Source organism: Haliotis rufescens, unplaced genomic scaffold (genome assembly GCF_023055435.1).
Source record: "Haliotis rufescens isolate VD_foot unplaced genomic scaffold, xgHalRufe1.0.p SCAF_7, whole genome shotgun sequence".
NCBI classification, from domain to species: Eukaryota; Metazoa; Mollusca; class Gastropoda; order Lepetellida; family Haliotidae; genus Haliotis; species Haliotis rufescens.
Window position 1 is genome coordinate 13,760,839 of NW_025964361.1, and position 21,785 is coordinate 13,782,623.

A 21,785-nucleotide genomic window follows, 5' to 3' on the forward strand; every position below is an offset into this window, starting at 1 on the left:
AGTGCAATAATCTTGAATGCAACATTAAGCTCCGTGTCTTCTCACCTTACCGGACCCTGAATCTGGAAACGTCTTCTCTCCGACGATCTTGAGAGGAACGTGTTTACAAAGGGACATTGCTATGTACTCATGATTAATAGTCATTTGCTATTTCGGACGATTAACAGGAGAGGTACTGTTCGCTTTAACGGGAATTCGTTGTAAATGAAGTATTGGTTTTGTACGAGATAAACTGCCGGGCCAAAGAAAGTATACACTTGGAAATTGGACTTGGTGCAAAACGGTCCATGAATCCCGTTGAGATAGACGACATTAAAGGGAGACTAGAAGATATTGTTCAAATGTCTGAAACAGATATAAAGAAGATGTTGGACTAACGTGGACTTTTATTTTATTATATATAATATTACATGTACACCGAGTGAACATTTACCTCATTTGTTAACAATTTTAAAGTTTCAGTGGACTGGTTCAATGCTAGTCCGTGGACAAGTGTGTGATCTCTTTAGGCTAGTCTTAAAGTCTAAATATTAGAATGTTACTACATAACAAAATAGACCACAAATAATATCGTCACGATAATATCTCAAGTTGCGATCTGTTATCTTTCAAAAAAATTTTAACAAACGGCATGGGCGATACTCGTAATATGAGGACTAACGTCTCTCCAACTATACGCATGAGAACTTTTGAATAGTTACACAACATTCTACAGAGAGTGGAGGCCCAGAGGGACAGCCTGGCATGTCGGAGAGAGATATGTCACACTGACTGCATATCAACCATACCATCGCTCGGCCATAAAAGTGACAGTCTTGGTATAGGGTAGATTATCAGCCGATCTGAAATAGGCTTGTGTACCAAATTATTCATAGCCATCCCGCGAAGCTTGACGCGCCTGGCGTGCGTACAAGTGGATGAAAGCACCTGATGTGCCGTGTACGCCGATCTTGGCGCGACTGAGAGGTGTGAGGAGGGGATTACGTTAACCCACCGTCCGTTGTTCTGTATCATAGTTAGTTATTTATGATGCAGGTGTGCGGTGTTGAAAAAACTTAAAAAGTGAGGGTCGTTTCCATTTTCGAGTTGATGTTAAATCCTTCTTATCTTTCTCGAAAGAAGGGACGCCAAGTTAGTTTACGTTTCGGTTAAGATTAAAAGGGTTTTTTTGTTTAATGTTGACATGCATTATGGGCGTGTTAGGACAGGAGCAAAGTCCATGCACTTGTCTGAAAATATAATTTAAGAATCGAATGATCATGAAGCGGTGGTCAGGCGACTTGGCGGATTGTGGTGAGCGTATCCCAGGGACAAAACGTTGATCATGCTATCAACCCCTAGTTTCCCCTGGTCCATCTCGATAAAGTTGCCGTGATATAGCTGGACAATTGCTGACTGTAGTGAAAATGGACAAGCTAAATCGTCACAGAAAAGACAGTCATGTGTAATAATGATTTATTCCAGTAAAAAATAGAAAAATAAAAATGTTAAAAGGTTTTATCAACCAAAATCTATTTTCGCTGATCATGCCTTAAAAAGCGATTTGTTTTAAATTGTTCTGCTTCTCTGCAAAAAGATATTGGGTGACGTATTTATGTAGCAGTGGTAAGAAAATATATTGTTTCCCAGAACCACCCCACCTCTCCCTCCTAAAAGTATTATATGGTGAGACCCTGATCTGTGCCATGTGTACCTGACATACTGCCTCCGTGTAATTAGATTCATTATTAACAACTAGATCAACACAATTACAACTGACTTGACATTTCGGAGTGTTTTATGAATGGTCTTATTAAAACTTGCTGAGTCTGCTTTATGTCCCGAACATAATGCCTAGTTAATCAAGAATGCGTGTCTGATCCATGCATACAACTAAACAATGGTTCTCTCACGTCCGATGCCAAGCTGCTACATTCTGTATGGCCACGCAAGCTCGGCTGTAGACGATGTCGTAAAAGGTGGATACCTGCAGTATCCAATGTGAAGTACTTAATTTAACGAGGATATTCCTGTATGTTATACTCAGAAAGTCAATCGTTACTCGTGAATCGATATTCTTGAGCAAACCACACTGTCGATGCATTGTACTTTCAATCAGGGCTTCGGGTAGCCTTCTTCCGATTGATTTTAGCATGTGTATATATTTGTGTTTGATACATGTAGGCAATCCGGCACATTATGTTTATTTTAATTATCATATTGAATATATACTGAACAACAAAAGTTCCTGTGACATTGAATAAGATTTAATGCGAAGTTATGTTTCTTACCAAATCTAAAACAACTTCGGTTTGCAACAGATAAAAGACTCCTGTAAGTGTTCAAATGGTTTAATTTGCCATACTGACTTCAGAAAATGCGTGATTTCATAAATAACATGAACATGCAAAATGTCAATTTACAAATCAATAGCGTGTGTGTCCACCTGTCAATAGCGTGCTTGGAATGGAATGGACCAGGCGTCGCACAAAGTCCTGTGGGATATGTGTCCATATCTGCTGGAGCATGTTGCGAAGTTCCTGGAGTGTCTGTGGAACACGTGGTTGACGTCGAAGGCGGCGAGCCATCTAGATCTCATCCCACATGCGCTCGATTGGTGAGAGATCAGGGGAGCGAGCCGGCCGGGGGATGACATTCACGTTGTTTTGTTGAGGAGAATCCTGAACAAGTCGAGCAATATTAAGCCGGGCGTTGTCATGTTGAAAGGTAATGCCTGGGCCATGACGACGCAAAAACGGTAGAACAACAGGGCCGATGATCTCGTCGCGGTAGCGCTGTCCATTGAGATCTCTACCACTATCAAACGGGTCCCCTGTCTTGCTGTAATCCCACCCCATACTATAACGCTGCCGCCCCCGAGCCGATCTTCTTCAATGACACAATGATTGACGTAACGTTCACCTCGATGTCGGTACACTCGAATCCGTCCATCGCTGTGCCTGAGGTGAAAACGAGACTCGTCAGTGAATAGAACCTGTCCCCACTGCATGGCTGTCCAGCGTAGACGCTGTCTGCACCACTGTAGACGTGCTTGACGGTAGTTTCCTATCAAAATGGGACGTCTGGCGGGTCTTCTGGCGACAATCCATGCACATCTGAGGCGACGACGTACGGTTTGTGAAGATATTCGTCGAAGGCCAGGGATGCTTCTTGCAGCCGCTGTTGCTGGCTGGAATCGATTTGGTAGGTGTGTTGTTCGAATCCAGTTGTCTTGTCGATTATTGGGTACGCGTGGCCTGCCACTCCAAGGATGGTCTCTGACTACATTCGTCTATTGCCAACGTTGCCATAAACACCAAATGGTGTTTCTGTTGACGTTAAATTGTCTTGCAACATCACGTTGACTCGATCCTGCTTCAAGCATACCAATGGCTCGCTGACGTTCATTTTCAGACAGTAATGTTGAATAATTGCGTAATTTTGTTGTTTTTCTGAGTGATTGTTGTCAGCACGATGCTAAACTAATCCCGTTAACGCACATGTTCTTGGGTAGTGAAATGCATGGGGCTTGGATAAAAGTCAACTTTTGCATGGAATGCATGTTTTTCTGTAGCAGTTGCGTTTTAAGGACTTGATTCCATACATGTGTTGAAAACCAAACTTTACTTGTTTGCAAAATACACTAAGACATATCGGAAACCAAACCTGAATAAAATATCTTTAATTTTTTAGCCCAGTTAGTCTTTATATTCACACAATCTAATACTAATAAGTTATCTGGTTATAGACGTATTAATGTTTTTACACCAGTATTTAACAGCCCTTATTAAGTGAATATATACATAGGATATCGTCCACATTCACTTCTAACAACATGGTTTGAGGACGATGTTTTAACATAAGAAACGTTTACAAGCAAACACTGGTATTGTTTCGATTTCTTTCTGAATATCCAGTCCTATAATTCTTAACCTTAAAGTAAAATTGGACTTATTTCGGGATGAAAAATTTATAACATAGATGTGGGAGTGGCTTGATCATATACGAGGATTTGAATACCCCACGAAGTATCTTCTTCGCTTGTACAGCAGCATTACCAACACGGTGAGGCCATGATAAGGATCTTGCACACACAAAAACCCAAATAGAATGAAACAGTTTCAAGCCATACAAACACCATTGGATCATGTTTGGATAGTATACCACCATTTATAGAAACAGCAATCTTCGTTTTTTTCCTAAGTTCAAAGATAACTGGTGACGTTCACAGAACCATTTCAAAACGTTAATACGTTTTTGTAAACCACATACAGAATCTGCGAGAAGCGCTACGTTATCTGCAAATAACAATAAAAATAGCTGTAGAATATCAGGATGCTTTTGTATCCCATGTTCACAGTTTAATTCGATCTCTAAAGCTTACTCATAAATAAACATGGAAAATAATAGTGGACTTGACAACCAATGGACAATCAAAATCTTGTGACAGATTATTGTATTCACGTACTCGGCCCTTTACACACTCATAGATGGATATGAGAGCATTAAGCATTTTCGGCGAAACGCCTCTTTGTGTCTGTACAAACCATAGCTTGGACATATCAACAAGATCAAAAGTCTTTCTGAAATAAACGAATATTGCATGAAGCTTCCGTTAATTCTTAATAAATAAAGCTGAATAATGGCTTGGAGGAATGCCATGTTGTCAAACGTGCTATACCCTTGCCTAGAACAATAATTGTTTCATAAGAATCAGTCTAGAAAGTCAACCTGTTATTGAGTTTAGATGTATACAGTTTGCTAAATGTGCTGAGAAGAGAAATTCCTCTATAGTTGTTAGGGTATTTAGAATCACCTTTCTTTACAATGGTACAATAACTGCCATATTCCATCTCGAAAAACAGAGGTGTCAAACAATCTGTTAAACAACAGTTCAATATAAGGTAATAATACATCAATTGAGTGCTTGAAGAATTCAGGTAGTAAATTATCTTCGCCAGGAAGTTTTTAAATTATTGATAGCTATGCTAATTTCCGCCTTCGTAATTGGTGAGTCCAGAATACAAGTACTCATGGGAACATTTCATCTAAGGCAAAGTCACAGTCATAATCTAACTGCCCACATGATTCATCATCATTACGCTCGCCTTGAAATAATCGGTAAAATTAGAAAAGCATTCATCCATGGATACCGATGCTATGCGTACATTTCAAGATGGAACCCTTTAAAAGTACCCCAGAATTAGTTGGCATTATTGATATTCTTAAGCAATTTAACCTGTATTACTTTGTAGTATTGCCCCTTTTTATCCTATAGCAGATTGTTATATATATTCCTTCTCCCAATATAAGACTGTTATGAAAATCTTTTCTTCTTCTGAATATTTGTAACAATCGCTGGGTTTTTTGTTTTAAATATCGACATTCTTTATTAAACTAAGGCTGATCATGTTTTACACCCATGGTCTTTACCTTTCTCTTTGTAAAATCAGAAGCTTGACGAAATAATCTGAAAGCATTTCTTTTGCTTTATGTACATCTGACAACACTACACTAACACACTCATCTAAAATATCAGTTATTTCACCAGAGAAAATGGCTCGCACAATCGTTGTCCCATTTGAACCTGAAGCTGTCCTTAGCAAAGTGTGTAATATCTCGTGCAGCCTTGTTCTTGTTAGCTGAAACACGGGACTGGAATGAACATGTCATTGGCAGGTGTGTTGACTCTGGCCTAGTTTTTATATTGAAATCTGTACAAAATGTATTTTTTTACATATACATAGACGTGACACTATGATAAACTATACTTCTTCATCATTATTCAGAAACGATATATTGATGTAAGGTTTACCTTTGTACATTCAATACATTATTATTGATTTTAGTCACACTAAGAATGGGGGTTCGAATCCCGGATTGGAGTCAACCCAAAACAGTACTAGAAGTTGTATTTCACAAAGAAAGTGTAATACCAAAGATAACATTTGTAAAATTTGACCACTTTCATAAGAGCATTGTGTAGTCATAACTTTCGGCCATGGGAGCCGTGCAAATTTACACGTGTTATTAGCTGTGTATGCTGGCGATTAGGTGCCTCACTCAGAGACCGTGGGTTCAAATCCAGGATTTGACTTATCCTAAAAAAGTACTAGAATTTGTACTTTAATTGAGAAAGTATAACCCAAATAATATATTTGCTACTACTTTAATCAATAAGTGTGTTGATATAGAACACTCTGGTTTGTATTACTGAAAAAATACTCTGACGCACAGAAAATTAGGTATAAATGTATTTTGAATTATTGTGTTTTATAATTTATTTTAAAATTTATTGAAGGAACAAATGTATTCAGGTTATGACATAAGCTTGCTGACGTTATGAACTGTGTTTTAATAACATGAAACAAATGCAACCATCTGACAGAATAAATAAATAAATCTCATCACGGAAGTTTCATATATATCTGCAACGTATTTGCCAACGTGGCCATATTGGTCATGCATTTCTAAAGTGTTAACAACCCACAACATCGCTAGCGCTGTCACCTCCTCATCGGGCAGTAACACCTTGGCTACGAAAATTGCCTCATAACAAACTCCTAGACTGTTGTACGCACATCCAAAGATACAGTGTAAATTATTCACATCCAATCCACCAACACGGGTTAAGAAGTCACCTCTCGGCCGCACTACGGCGTCTGTAGACGTCTCCCATATTAATCAATGTCCCAGATACGGATCCTAAGCTACAAGTTCTCATCACAATACTGAATCATTGACGAAGATGTTCACCTGGACTTGTAGGATTAAATCACATGTTGTTTCAAACATGAAACTGACAGGGTGGCGGATTACAACGTGTCAAGACCATATCTTGTGTTGACATTACTGCCTGCTTGATTGCGATCGATTTCTAGTGACAGCAAACATCATTGGAATTGTAATTAATCACCTCTTCAATATGCCACCCCTAGCTCATTTCAACCAATTCCCCCTTAAGGATAGATGGAATAGAAGTGTAAGTAAACATTTTTTTATCATTTTCTTCTCTTTATTCATGTGATGTTGAAAGGTATTATAATTATACATACACATTTTATTGCATGTAAACATTCTACATATCGACAATTATACAAGATCGTGTATAACTGTGCTTTTGAAAAAGCACGCATGGATATGTTTTAGTATCGACAATATTTTCAAAAAATATGACATTTAATATCATCTATACAAAGCGTCATTATGAAGAGTCACCTACGTATGTAGAGTGTCAAACATGAAAATATACCAATAAGCGTCAATAGGTCTGATATGGTGACAGTGTGATTGACAGTTGAAGAACATGTTGTGTATGCCTATATCCCACTGATAGATATTTTTTTATGGAATTGGAAAACTTGATAACGACTATTAAATACAGTAAAAGATTGTAAAAAGCTACCCAAAACACACACCTGAACATAACCATTGGTTTGGCCAATGCACGTGCAATATATGACAAGTAAAAGTCAGTTTGGGTATTAATGATTCGTTCCAGATGTATTTTTAACTGCACTCTTGAAAGTTGAAAATGTGACGTTCTATCTCTTGTTATCTGCGTTGCCTTTCAGTAATGATATTGAATAGACAAATGAACCACTTGAATTGTTCCAGATAGTGCTAATCGGAACACGCACGCACGTACGCACGCACGCACGCACGCACGCACGCACACACACATGCACAAACACTCCAAACGCACACCCCATCCCCGCCTTCCTGCCTATGATTAAGGATTAAAGAACATTACCATATTCATTAGTCATATCTCGAATAATCCCTTGGAATACATCCGTTTCAAGACAATGTCGATAGCCAAATCTTTCTCTTTTATGTGGCATAACCAGTTATGTGTTTGCATTTACGAGTGTAAATTCTACTTATAGGATAATAATCATTATAAAGACTGTATTAGTTATAGTATGGGAAATTGGGCAGCCAACTTACCATACTGACCTAGTACTTAACGACGCACCATTGATGGGATGAAGTCATTCATGCTCATGGTTATTTTGTGCAATGCGACATCCGATATCCTTCTCCATATATATATGGATACATGTTAGAGACATCCAAAAACATATTTGTATTTTCTATGTCATCTATAAATGCATTTTGGCTATTATAACGTTAACCCGGTTCAATCTTTAAAAAAGCATCTCAAGTCACATATGTTTACGTAAGTATTAGTATCAGCATTTGTCAAATACACTTTATCACATTTGCAAAGTCAACACAATTAACAAACCTCCGTGAAAATAATGAAAAAGTAAAGAGGGTTGTTTGTTGTTCAGTTACATAATTATTGTGTTAATGCTGACACTTTGAAACCGTAGCAAACTATTTTACATACCGCAGTACAAGTCACTATACGTAGATCACTCCCCAAATATGTCATTAGATTTTAAACCCCATTGGTTAAAGGGGATTATTGAAGATCAATATTGTATCGATCATGTCACTGAAACAGTGCTTTCTTGTCAACTACATGAATAACCTCTATTAAACAGTGACAGCATTCCCATGGTAGAGAGTGTCAGCATTCCCCTGTTAAAGAGTGCCAGCATTCCCATGTTAAAGAAAAGAATATGCTTGAATGTCAGTAAAACAATTTACGTTCACAATCTGTGGACTTTAAACATTCACTGAGAGCAAGAAAATAATATCAACAATAACTTAATATTCATTCACACGACAAATGAATTTTGATCAGAAAGTCTTTAAACATGTTTGGAAATTGTACTAACATATATGTTTGTGTTTTGAAGTCAAACATGGGCATCATACAATCAAATCTTCTTGTGTTTATTTAGTCAGCCAATCGCCAGGTGACATGTTCACACCATAACTGTTGCCGAGATTACCTATGTTGAAACTGTTACCATATGTAACCAATGACCATGTAGTTATGAGCCAGTCCCGGTTGACAATATCCTTTATGAAGAAACAATATCACTAGATCCCACATGCGTGTACGCTAAGTCAGTGATTGTTGGCCACGGGTACATGGGAGATTTGCTATAGATTACACTGGGCGATACGTCACGTGTCAGTGGTTTGTGTCCGAGTGGGGAAGGTACATGTGAACATTTAGTCACCAGGGGTACAGTGTTGTGAGTATTAATGTTCATGTTCCATTAACATTTAGACATTGAATGAGTCGTTATATCATTTGTATAAAATATGTAAAACAAATGAATATTTGGCTCAATTGTGACCAGAACGTACGTCGACACGTGGTGTATGCCCTCCACATCATATCCTGTTATATTACGTCGACGTGCACTAATAGTCACTCGGCGTTTTGTACTTGTATAGGTAAACATTTATGAATTGTGATTCGTTGGGAAGGTCAGGGATGCCTCTGCGTTAACTTACCAAGGCAACACGTTTTTACTCCTCAGAGATGTTTATTATATGATCAATTAAGAGTGTTTTCACAGACACAGACTGATAACTAGATATAAACGAACTAACTTAACTGTTTTAGACGTAAGACAACTTCAAATAAAGAGGGTGCGGCGGCTGTAATATTGACTGATCCCTGGGTTTAAATCACCGAATGGGTACTCATTTCTGATAACTTTGCTGTAGATTATGTCGTTTTAATCCAAATTGTAAACATTTCCAGAATATTTGAAATGCTAAATCATGATTAATTCAGATAATGCTCACAACAGTACATTCGCCTTGGGCACTCATCCGATGGTAGATGACCAGATGGTGGAAACACCAATACGCACACACACCCGAAACAAGTGTCAAGACGTGTGGTGGGCCAAGTAACTTAGTTCAAATGTGCCTCTGTTCACCCAGCAGGGAATAGCTACCCGATATATGAGGTGGATGTAAAAACCCTCTATTGCCCGTAGGCAGTTTATGTCGGGGAACCAATAAACTGCACTTGAGCAGATACTAGTACCTGGATAAGTGCGGTTAACAAATGTATAATAATAATAATAATAATAATAGTATGTTTAGAGGATAACAATAGAGTATCAATGGGTAGAAGATTACCAGAATAGTGTACATGAAAAAAATAAGGTCACTATTGGCGTGTTTCATTACACCTGATTGCTTAAAAAATGTCATTATGAGTCCAAACGTCATTAATTCACTGTTTTAATTCTCTTGTGGATGCAGGGAATGTTCCGCATTGGTTTTGCAAAGGGCGAACAATACTTCTCCCAAAGAAAGGTGATCTGACTGACCCTAAAAAAACGCCCAATTACTTGTTTGAACACACAGTACAAACTATTTACAGGGTGTCTTACAGATCTCGTGTCATCGTACTGCGCTTCGAATGACATTATCTGCATGGAGCAGATCTAGAAAGGAGCCAGAAAGGGATGTTGGGGTTGTAAGGATCAATTGCTGGTTCAGAAAATGATCCTTGAAGAGGCTGAAACTTACCACCGTAACCTCTCAATGTGTTGGATAGACTACAGAAAAGCTTATTATTCTGTACCTCACGAATGGATTTTGAAGTCACTGGAATGTATTGACCTCCCCGAGCGACTACTTGTTTTACTCAGGTCTTTAGTGAATTGCTGGTCAACTCAACTTGAGATGTATTCGCAGGGCCAGGTGGTGGCTTCGGAACCCATTTCTATTAGAAGAGGAATATTTCTGGGCGATTATTTCAGTCCTTTGCTTTTCTGTTTGGCATTAAATCCTTTAAGCTGTTTGCTTAGCAAAGAGGAAGGTTATCATCCAGGACCTCCTCGGCACAGATGCCCAACACCCCTTACTCACCTCCTTTACACGGATAACCTTGAACTTATTGCCAATGGAGGATCCACACTCAAAAACAGATTCTCCTTATCGAGTCCTTTTCTAATGATATCGGCATGTCCTTTGGACTCGACAGATGCAACATTCTTCATCTGAAACGTCGCAAGGAAGAAGAGGGAGGATCAGTCAGTTTACTTGGAGGAGGAGTTATTGACCATCTCGTGGAAGGACAGGTCTATACGTACTTAGGGATGCAGATTAGGGACAAACTGAAGAATGCCCATATCGAGGAAAAACTTAGGGGCAGAGTACAAATGTAGACTTAAGAAAATCTGCTGATCCGAGATGAACGCTCGCAATAAAGTAAAAGCCACAAATATTTATGCTGTACCCGTCCTTTCATATTCTTTTGGTGTTGTTGATTGGATGAAACAAGAAATTCAGGGTATTGACACCCTCACACGAAGAATCATGTCAAACAATAGATCCTACCACCCTCGCTCTTCCCTCAATCGTTTATATTTACCAATCCTTATGGGAGTACGTGGTTTGATTAACGTTGGGGCTCGTCATGATAGAACTGTTTTGTGCACTGTTGCACACATTTATTTGTCTGATGATCCTCTTGTGAAGCATGTCAAGACTGAAACAATGATGAAAACAAGGCATTCCACAGTTTTCGTAAACGACCCAAGGATGTGGGACATAATCTCAATGTCGGTGTTGATATTGTTGATGATTCTGTACTGCATGACGGTACGAAATAAGTGTCAACCAAGCGAAGTGCCATATCAAGTCGGCCCAGACTCAGTTCTTCAAGGAGAGGCTTTCTGAACGACCACTGCATCGAGTTTATGTGCAGTGTGTTGAGATCAACAGCAAGTGTGCAGAGTCCTTCGCTTGGATGAAGTCGTCTGGCCTGAAAAGTGAAACAGAAGGCTCTCTGTTTGCTGCTCAGGACCAGTCACTTCCCACCCGAAGCCGTCAATGTGCACAAAAATGTAAATATGAACTGTAGATTAGGTAATGAATTTAATTAGACTGTCCAACACATTGTCGGTGGATGCCCAGTTTTGGCACAAACACAGTATCTTAAACGACATGATGGTGTAGCTCGATCATTTTATTACAGTCTTCGCCATGCTTGTGGTTTTGACACAAAGGTCCACCCATGGTTCGACCCGGAATATGTAAAGGGCGTCATGCAAAACGATAAATACAAAATTCTTTGGAATAGGCCCATTTACAGCCTCAGGCGTATCCAGGCCAACAAACCTGATCTTGTCCTTTTTGATAAATCCAATAAAATAATTTATATCATTGAACTTTCTTTCCCCGTTGACTATATTGTGATTGACAAGATTCAGCAAAAACATGGCAAATTTGCAGACCTCGCTTTCGAAATGTCACGCTTGCATCCCAAGTACAAAGTTGTCCGACTCCCCATTGTTCTCGGTGCCTTAGGTTTGGCTGACATTGGGAGAGAACCCGGGTTTGCTACCAGGTATACAGCCCTTCTGGCAATCTGGGTAATGCAGAAGGCTGCAGTGTTGGGGAGTCTTCACATTCTCCGAAAGGTTGAGGGTGGGTTTGACAAGGCAGCGCTTCCTGGGAGAAGTCCCATTCGCTGTCTGGGCAGCGTGTAGAGGGGACAAGGGCCCTGAGCTGATGATGAACCTAACCAGCCTGACTGTGCCAGGATCACCCAAACCCTCTTTGCTGCAATTTTTTTATTTCAATCTGTAAATACTAATTCAGTATTCTCGGTGGGATACTACAGCCACTTAAATACGCAATATTTGTCATCTGCACCACGGATATTGAATATTGAATGTATTGATTTTGCTAAGTTCATTAAATGAAATGAAAATATAAATGAAACTATGAGCTAAATGAATAATCAATAGCTTTAAGAAGATTGCGTTTTTCCGCCAGTCGATTTTCTATTTGTTTGTTTATATGCTACCTCAGTAGTGCTCTACCGACTTGAAGGGACAAGTGATGCCTTGCATCCCCGGTAAACGTGGGTATCGATGATATGGTTACCAGAACCAACCCATCGAGGTAATGGCCCCCATATAAGGCAACGAATGAATTTAACAGGAAATCTATTTTTTCAGGAATCGTCATAGGCATGACTGAGTACCGTTATTTCAATTAAGTGCAGGTGTGTCGGTTCTGGTTGACAATCTGCAGAGGAATTAACTTTAGGGTATTTGTGCATCGTGTACATGCCTGTGATATGTGTTTAGTCAGAACTATTCCAAAGCACCGTACAGAGCACCGGCAACTCGAAGTGCCGGAGACCATTGAGAAATATGTCAGGTTATCAGTAATTCGAGACACACGATGTGTCGATGAGTTATCACACGGATAGAAATGATAATAGAAAGTTCCATCGCATTAAACGAAACATCGAGTTTACAGAGTTCAAGTTTGCAAGGATTCACTGCCTCTTCAAAACTATGAGCAATCAGGAATTAATACGATCAGATTTCTTAGAATCTATTCCTTTTTTTTTCAGATTTTCCGAGCGGCCATTATGGACAAGAAGAAAGTGTTGTTCCGGAAGGACTCCAGTATGTCTATGGTGTCCAATGCTGATGAATACATCGACCGTTTCAATCAGATGACCACACGCTTCAGGTTGAAGTCCTTGGTCACAGACGCCCTTACCTTGACCAGACAAAACAAGTCAGCCGCCATCGACATGCAGCGCCAGGACGAGGACAAAAGACGGAAGCGGAAGGCCCGGTTTAGACTCGCCTTCCGGAAGATGCCGAGACTCTGTTCACTGATGGATGAAGTTACAACGGTAATTCTCAGTCATCAGCCGTGTTGTGATATTGTATTGTACTGTTTAGTGACCATACGTAGTTAGTATGATTACCACGTCGAATTCAAATAACTCATTTTAAAATGGCTTGAAAGATAAGGAGAACATGTACCTCAAGGCATGTATCTCATCGTTTATGTGAAACGTGTTCCACTGTATCGTTACTGTAAGACAAAGCCACATGAAAGTACATAGCTGGACTAGACACATGGACCGACGTCATGATCACCCGTTAGCTCAGTCCTCAAAGCGTGTCCATTTCCCTCATGGGTACATTATTAGAAGCTAGTCCTTTGTATCCGGTAGCGTGGTGCTGCTAGACTGTAGCTGACACTGACTAAACACCATGATGAAAATTAACGGAACGAACTCAAAAGTGAGCGAGTGAGTATGGTTTTACGGCGCTTTTAGCAATATTCCAGCAATTATATCAAGGCGGGGGACGCCAGAAATGGGCTTTACACATTGTACCCATGTCGGGAATCGAACCTGGGTCTCCGGCGTCGAACGCTTTAACCACTAGGCCACCCGACCGCCCCCGACCTCAAACGTATGCTACATATTGGCTGACATGTCTCAAACAGTTCCTGGTCCGTTCATTGTACCTGCTTTATCCAGTATTGCTGACCGTCGGTTCGTTTGATTGCTTTCATTTAAACGTATACCAGTTGGATCTTTGCCTCTGACATTTCGTGTAGGTAAACCTACAATATAAATTTGTGCAAGTGCGGTTGAACGCATCTTGTTAACACTGCATGTGGTTCTGTCAAGTCGGGTTAATAAGCCTTAACTTCAGCAGTGTACAGACATTTTCGGGTATACGTGTGGTGGTGATAGTCCGAAGATCACTACAATACTACAGATCAATGACATGGGTTCCCAAACTTATTCGCGCTCATGATTATTATTGGTTTGTCTACACCATTTCTGACGACCAAACATCACTTTTGTTTTTTCTCGCATTCCTATAATTGAAATAATGTTCACAGCAGCGTTAAACATATAGCTGACTCACTCACAGACTTACCCATACATATCATATACTCACCTATATGTGTAACCTTTGCCCTCACTAGGTGACAACTGACTGTGTATTTTTCTTATCAATATTCCCAGCAGGGATTCCGGGTCAGAATTGACACCTAGACTATGCTTGCTGTACGAGACAGGGTTTTCCGATTTGCTGACATGGCTGATTGCATGACGTCGGACAAGGGCTGGGACTTACTTATTTTATCAATGCCTGGTTTGACTGGTCGTGATAACACGCAGGCCGTCGTCATATAGCTAGAACAATTATGACTGTCTGATAAAACAGCAAACAAACTTAGACCCACATACGCTCACCTTTTCGGGAATATCTGGCATGATCACTATTTGATATTGATTCATAAACGCATGATCGGAATTGGACAATCGATGAATATGCAAAGCGATTTGTCGCTTTTATCTATATACCAGTACAAACTAATTGAACGCGGTGAAGCATGATGGGAAAACCAAAACGTTCGAAATAATCACACACTTATTGAATCTAGGTTTTAAAGCACATAATTCAACTCGGCATTCATTCAGCTGTAGCCATGCACTGACGCCTCAATATGACATGTTGATGCTATCTACGGACCAGTGGCACATGTGTACAATACCTATTGGTTTAAGCCTAAAAGACAATGCGTAGTGCGTAGAGACGTGCTCCTCCGTACAAAAGGAGGTCTGCTGGCACAGTGCGTGAAGTAGTTTAATCTCACACCAGCCCTTTAAACATAATTGATCTATTGTAGGTGCTAGACGCCTAGTCACTAATAATCTCGAATATCGATTACATACAATATATGTGTAATCAACTGGCATACCCACGTGGCGGGTATCGGATCCATGGCATATGAATGTATTTGAGTACGTGAGTTCATGAGTCGCCACAAGGAGGCGATACTATAATACATTTGTTCACTTATACAAATATAACATTGTTTGTTTTAAGTTAGAAGCGAACAGTTGATTATCTGTAGTTACGATAGCGCTGCTGATATAAAGTTGCCATCAGTATGGCAAGAATTCAATGCTGAGAAAAAGCACTGTGTATACCAAATGGCAATGTACTTAAAAGAATATACTTACATATACTTATTTCAAAATGAGCGAGGTAAAAAAAAGTTTTGGTTAAATAATAAATCATATACATGTCACAACGTGTGGTATATGCAGACATTGAGTGATATGCATTAAATGTAAATAAAAGCGATCAAATAATGTCCACATTTATAAGAAATGTCTGCTCTAGCAACTGCCTGTTGTACGAATCCGACTATATCTTACTATGTAAGTGTGTGTTCATGAATAACTATCAAAATGTGATGGTATCAGGTTTCATTGAAAAGGTTGAGCGTATCCTGCACCACCAGTTGATCAAGGGCACCTGAACATGTAGCACAAGTCAGACATTCGTCAAATTTGGAATTGTCCTCTGAGTGTCTGACATAAATCCTTTCGAAACCTTTACTTAGTTTATATAACCCTGATCCAACCATCTTTAAGAAAGAGTCGTATGACGTTAGTCTTCTTAGAAAGAGCATGCTCGATTGTACCCAAAGTTTGGAGATGCGGGGATATTTATCGACACAATGGAAAAGTTTACTGTTGGAAAGTTGAGGTCATCAAAATTAATGTTGCCATTGATCCTTGTGAATAGTGTTTAACGCGAATGTTTAGACTTTATGACGTGAGGACAATATGGTAGCCAGCAGTGTATGATAATCATACTTTTCTCTGTGACCACACGTGCAAATATGTCATAAGGAAAGCCATAAATCACATAAAACACCAATAATAAACCTTTACCTTTCGTTCTCAGTATAATTAGCAGTCTCCACTAGGGCCCATAGCTGCAATAAACATCCATCACTTTAAACAAACAAGCTTGTAAAATAGCACCCCATAGAAACCAATAAGCGAGCAATCGTTACTGTTCTCGATGGTACAGCACACACGAATGAAAAAACGATAGAGGGAACAATTGTGCCATTCGTACAATGCCCACTCGCAGTAACCCGAGCTGTGGGTTTGCAATTATCGAAGTATTTTCAGACACATTTAGTTGCGTTATTGATAACACTGTGCGTGATCATGCGACGGTTAGGAGATCACGACAGGGCATTGTTTCAATACAACATGGCGGGCTTGTGAAGCAGTGATTGGAAACGGATTTTATTTATACAAACATGGACGATGAGGATCAAGAGGAACAGGAAAGTGATACGTTTTTGACGGACCATTGTGAGGATGTAAGCACATAAATATTCATCAGTAAATATTTGTTTTGTCATATCATGTATGTTATTATATCTGTCGTGCTATTGTCTGCAAAACATTATGAAGGGAACTTAATGGCACTGACACACTGGTCATCCTGTGCTGTACAAAGTAAACATCAGCTTGCCTGACCATCTGTGATGACTATCTGCAGTATGTGATGCCATGTTTAGTTCGTTACGCAGTGGGTGATTTTACTTCAGATATTGACGTGGATCTCAGATGTACGCTTCGCGATAATACCTAACACGACAGGGTGATTGCATTCATTTCATTATCTTTTGGTACGTATTGAGGAAAACCATGACCTTATGATTATGAATGCATGTTTGAACCATTGAAACATATTTTTGTCCTGAAAGAAGATTTTTCATGTCCTTTGACTGGCCGATGGAAAAATATTCCAAAGGAAAATAGAACCTGAAAATTATGTAATTCTCCATCTATTGCTGATGAATTTCACTACTTATTCAGATGTATTCTTTTTAAAAGAGAGAGGCAAACATTTCTTTCATCATATTATACTGAATGGCCAAATATTATATGATTTGTAAAACTCTTATCAACAACAAAAACACAGGATCTAAAGAATTTATCGAATTTATTGTAAGAGTGTCCATTAGTATTAAAAATGCTAGGTAATCACATGTTGTCATTAACTACCATCTTGTCTGCTTTTTGTACATATACATAATTATTTATTGTAATATGCTCTTGTACCACCTTCTGTGGTTTTTGAGAATAAACTGATTCTGATTCTGATTCTGATAGCATTTGAGCATTGAAAATAATAATTTGATTATCATTTAGTTGTGAAATTATTCCCTTGCTGATGACCCTTCTTCACATGTCATAATACTTATGCAGACCATGAAATGTGTTGTATCATTATTCCGGTTGAAAGTAGGTCCACAGCCGGCTTATCTAGGCTTATCGTAAATGGCGAATACATAGATCGTCTTGTCAGGCTAAGTGAGTTGGTTAATTGTGAATAGTTGACCCAGATGCAAAGATACGTTGTTCATGACACCAATCACTGGTTTGATTGGCTCAGAATCAATCATTTACTGAACCCCGTCAATCAGAGAAAACAGACAAGGCATGTAATCTATGCCGGAAAAATGTTTTTCACTCAATAAGGATTTTCAAAATGACAAATTAATAAAGCGTTGCCACGATAAGTACAATATTTTATCAAAATGTTTAGTACAGAGAATATAATTCGTCAAGCTCCAGAGAACAACAAGACTCGAAACTCCACCAAAACAGTTTCCATTGGGCGTGAAAGGCAAAGTAGCAGTGAACATTATATGGATGAAGAAACTTTCACTTCGTCACTTTTTATGTAGAATTTCATATTGTCACTATTAATGTTTCATCAAGAACAACACGTTATGCTCTATATGCATCACAACTCATTTGAATAACGATAAGAGGTTTGAGTTATAATGATAGAAACTTCCGTATCAAAAGTTCATAAGTGTATATATACAGACTGAGTATTTACCGTACCGTGTCAATATCAATGACGGATTGGGGCGAAGGATTGTTATTAAGTTATTAAGTTAATAAGTGTATATATACAGTATTTACCGTTCCATGTCAATATCAATGACGGATTGTCAAAATATATCATATAAGTTTAATACAACGTGTAATCTGGTGTTTATCGTCAGCCGTTTCAACGTTTCCGTCGGTGTGCCATTGCTGTGATGCGACTCATCCAAGTATGCAGAGCTTGTAAAGAGTAAGTAAGATAGTCCTTTCCACAATGTAACATGTAATCACTGCACATCTATATTTTGTGTCAAACATATATGCGTGTCTGACGTAATTCCAATGCATACCAATGACCTCTATTGGCTCTGATTTGTTCATGAGTGTGTTGATGTGTCCACATGTCGGCCTCTATATGGAGAACTAAAAGAAAAAAAAACTCTCACCGAAATATGGGTTTCATTAAAAGGCGAAATGTTTGGGTCATTGGCAGTCCTGACTAAAAGTCTCATAGAATCTTAACTCTTCGTTAACGAAATTAATGTATGAGTCTAAAGTTAAAATTAACGTCACATTGTGTCGCATAGTGTGACTGATGTAGCGATGAGAACAGGTCATGAAGATATGAAATATATTTAATGTATAAATCCTACATTGAAAGGCAAATTACAGATAGAATTTCTCGCTTTCACATTACACATTCTCAACAAAATCTAACAGTGATTAATATATAGTATTTACATCTAGTATAATTTTCTGTAAACCTTCGAATCAAATCATTAAATTACATTTGTCGTGTGAACAAATTTGCTATTATTAAACGTACTTTAAGTAATAAACTGTATAAGCCACAATTCTGTTTCAGCATTTTGGCCGAAAAAGTCAAGAAAGAATCCTGGTTCACCCTGATAGACAACCTGGTCGCCACAACAGAGATTCAGCAGAAAAAGAGGGGGCCACGCCCATTCGTCACATTTGTGCCAAACGAAAAAAGAGAACTAGAGCAACTGACCTTTGACATTGGGGAGTATAGGAGGGATCGAATGGCTGAGGTAATATATAACACAGAGAGAGAGAAAGAAAGTGAGAGAGAGAGAGGGGGAGGGAGCGAGGATATTTCATGTGTCGAGTAAAATAAGTTTCGCTCATCGAGTAATGGGGGAAAGGAGATAGTATCCATTCCTCCCACCCTCTCTCTCTCTCTCTCTCTCTCTCTCTTAGACAGACGGACAGACAGGCAGGGTGAGAAAAAGGGAGGAATTGAAACATAAAGAAGAGACAGAGACAGACAGAAAGAGAGAGAATGCTCTCATACAAAATAGGTCATGTGCCAATAACTATCGCCAGTTTCCACCTGGCGTGCAAACACAATCGATGCTAGTGTTACGAGATAAAGACTGCTTTCTCTCGTTGCTAGTTACACGTTTGTCAATTAAACATTTATATGGTTTATCCGCCACGCTTACAGAAGAAATGCTGTCCTAGAACCAATTAAGACGTTAACTCGATATTCTATGACAACTCCAAACCGCAAAAACACCCGATTTAACAAATAGGTAAGTTTATGCAGGGGTATAACACTGGTTAACGAGGCGCATTAGTGATAGAATTATTCAATGTTTCATTGGCCGTCAATGTTACACGTATCTGCTATATACTAAATTATTTATTTTTCCTTCCCCTAAATAACATTATGTAATATTCCTAAGTGAAAATGCAAAATTAGTGTGTGACAGATATGTCATGTTTATCATTTATAGCATAACAACGATGTCCTTGCACGATCGAGAAGTTCGTAGGTTTATAAAATCCAATATGGACATTTCCTACGGATATGTAATAGAACAATGATTGTATTTCAGAGTTGCATGACAGACGGCGTCCGGCTCAGTCTTCAACAGGCGCCTGGGACAAGATCACCAGACCAGATCGCCGGGGTGAGGACATATAGCAGGAGTTTCAGGGCTTATTTGTCCTACAAATAATACAAATTGATTATCATATATGTTGTTTTATCTGGTTTACATATATATGATACTCGGGTCACGGGTTGCATAGTCGTCAATGGCGCAACAAATTAATGTGCCGCGTTGTGAATGAAGGAACAACCTACAATGTGCTGATCGTGAGCTCGAATGTTTTTTATGCAAATTGTGTGAATGTCAGGTGTTACCGGTAGGGCAGAATATGCTAACCTTTTTTTAACCCACCTGATGTCATCATTGATTTTCAGTGGTCCATTCATATAATTGTAACAGCTAGTTTGCTATTTACGCCAAATGGAATCTGTTTCGGAGGATAATCTAGACTGGTTCTTGCATTAACAATTGATATTAGAATCCGAGATTAATCATTAAGGTTTGTCAGAGCCACCACTCTTCATGGGTTTCACCAAAACGGGAACACGCTGAGATATAACTGAACTACTTTGCAAAGTTCAATTCCACCGAGCCACTCACTCATGAGGTACTGAATGAATGATCGGGAATGGTGTCTTGGGCTTCTAGAGTAAAATGGTCCAGGAAATACTGAACATTTGTACTTGAAGTTTTACCGCAGTTTCGCTGGAGATGCTGGACGTCCTTGTGAATTATATGTGTTGAAGCAATTATAACCTCCCACACCCCACATCATACCACCCGTCACATCAAATGATGGCCCTTCAGTGCGATTAAAGCAAATTGTGGATTCAAAGCTAAAATGGTCATTTTAACCTCATAAAAAGGTGTTTAATTATGGGACAATTGACCAGTATCAGGTTCTCATTTATTCCTGAACCATTGCGTGCTTTCAACAGAGTACTAATCGATGGAGATACGATGTCTAGTATCAACGGACAAGCCTTCGTGTTGCCCCACGTAACCCGCTGTGTCCACCATTGAGCTGGCTGGTACAATGTACATCGCACCAACAGGTTAACCTCTTCTTTGATTCCGCCAGGTTATACGAGCAATGAAAGGGATATCGAGAGACTTCGACAACTACCCCCTGTATGTACAGAAACAACTCGCTCAAGTCGCCTTTTATGACAAGTAAGTGTGATACTGATATGCACAATTACATTGAGCCATTGTATAATTATCATATCTGTGTCATGATACATCAATGGTGGATGTAACAGTGGCATGTCCAGGTTATAGTGTTTGTATCGCTGTGTACGACACACTGAAGGCATATCGTGTCCTGTCACTATGGGGGACCATGCCAGAACATCAGGTTGTCTTCACAGAACTTTCATTGTCGTGTTGACATTTAACGTTTTCCACTTCATTTTCTGTTTCAAACATCTGGCGTTCTGTGATCTATAGAAAAACATACTCAGATGTACGGAATCATGTCCTTCGTAAAGGTTATTCCAATCTTAAATGGTGTGACGCAAATATATGTGACTGTGTCCAACATCACAAGGTAATCAACTTTCATG

At 39.2% G+C, this 21,785-nt stretch overlaps 1 protein-coding gene across 3 annotated transcripts in view; it reads left to right on the forward strand.

The window, feature by feature from the left end:
* Positions 1 to 21,785, forward strand: part of LOC124141859 — a 44,459-nt gene that overhangs the window by 4,171 nt on the left and 18,503 nt on the right. For 2 of the 3 annotated variants that reach the window (XM_046510015.2, XM_046510014.2), the window contains exons 2-6: positions 13,241 to 13,531; positions 18,541 to 18,611; positions 19,227 to 19,413; positions 20,224 to 20,298; positions 21,302 to 21,393. In XM_046510015.2, the coding sequence (XP_046365971.1) occupies positions 13,259 to 13,531; positions 18,541 to 18,611; positions 19,227 to 19,413; positions 20,224 to 20,298; positions 21,302 to 21,393 (698 nt within the window). In that variant the 5' untranslated portion in view covers positions 13,241 to 13,258. Of the gene's footprint in view, positions 1 to 13,240; positions 13,532 to 16,004; positions 16,837 to 18,540; positions 18,612 to 19,226; positions 19,414 to 20,223; positions 20,299 to 21,301; positions 21,394 to 21,785 lie in introns of those variants that run through there. The other variant, XM_046510016.2, reaches the window with a different exon arrangement.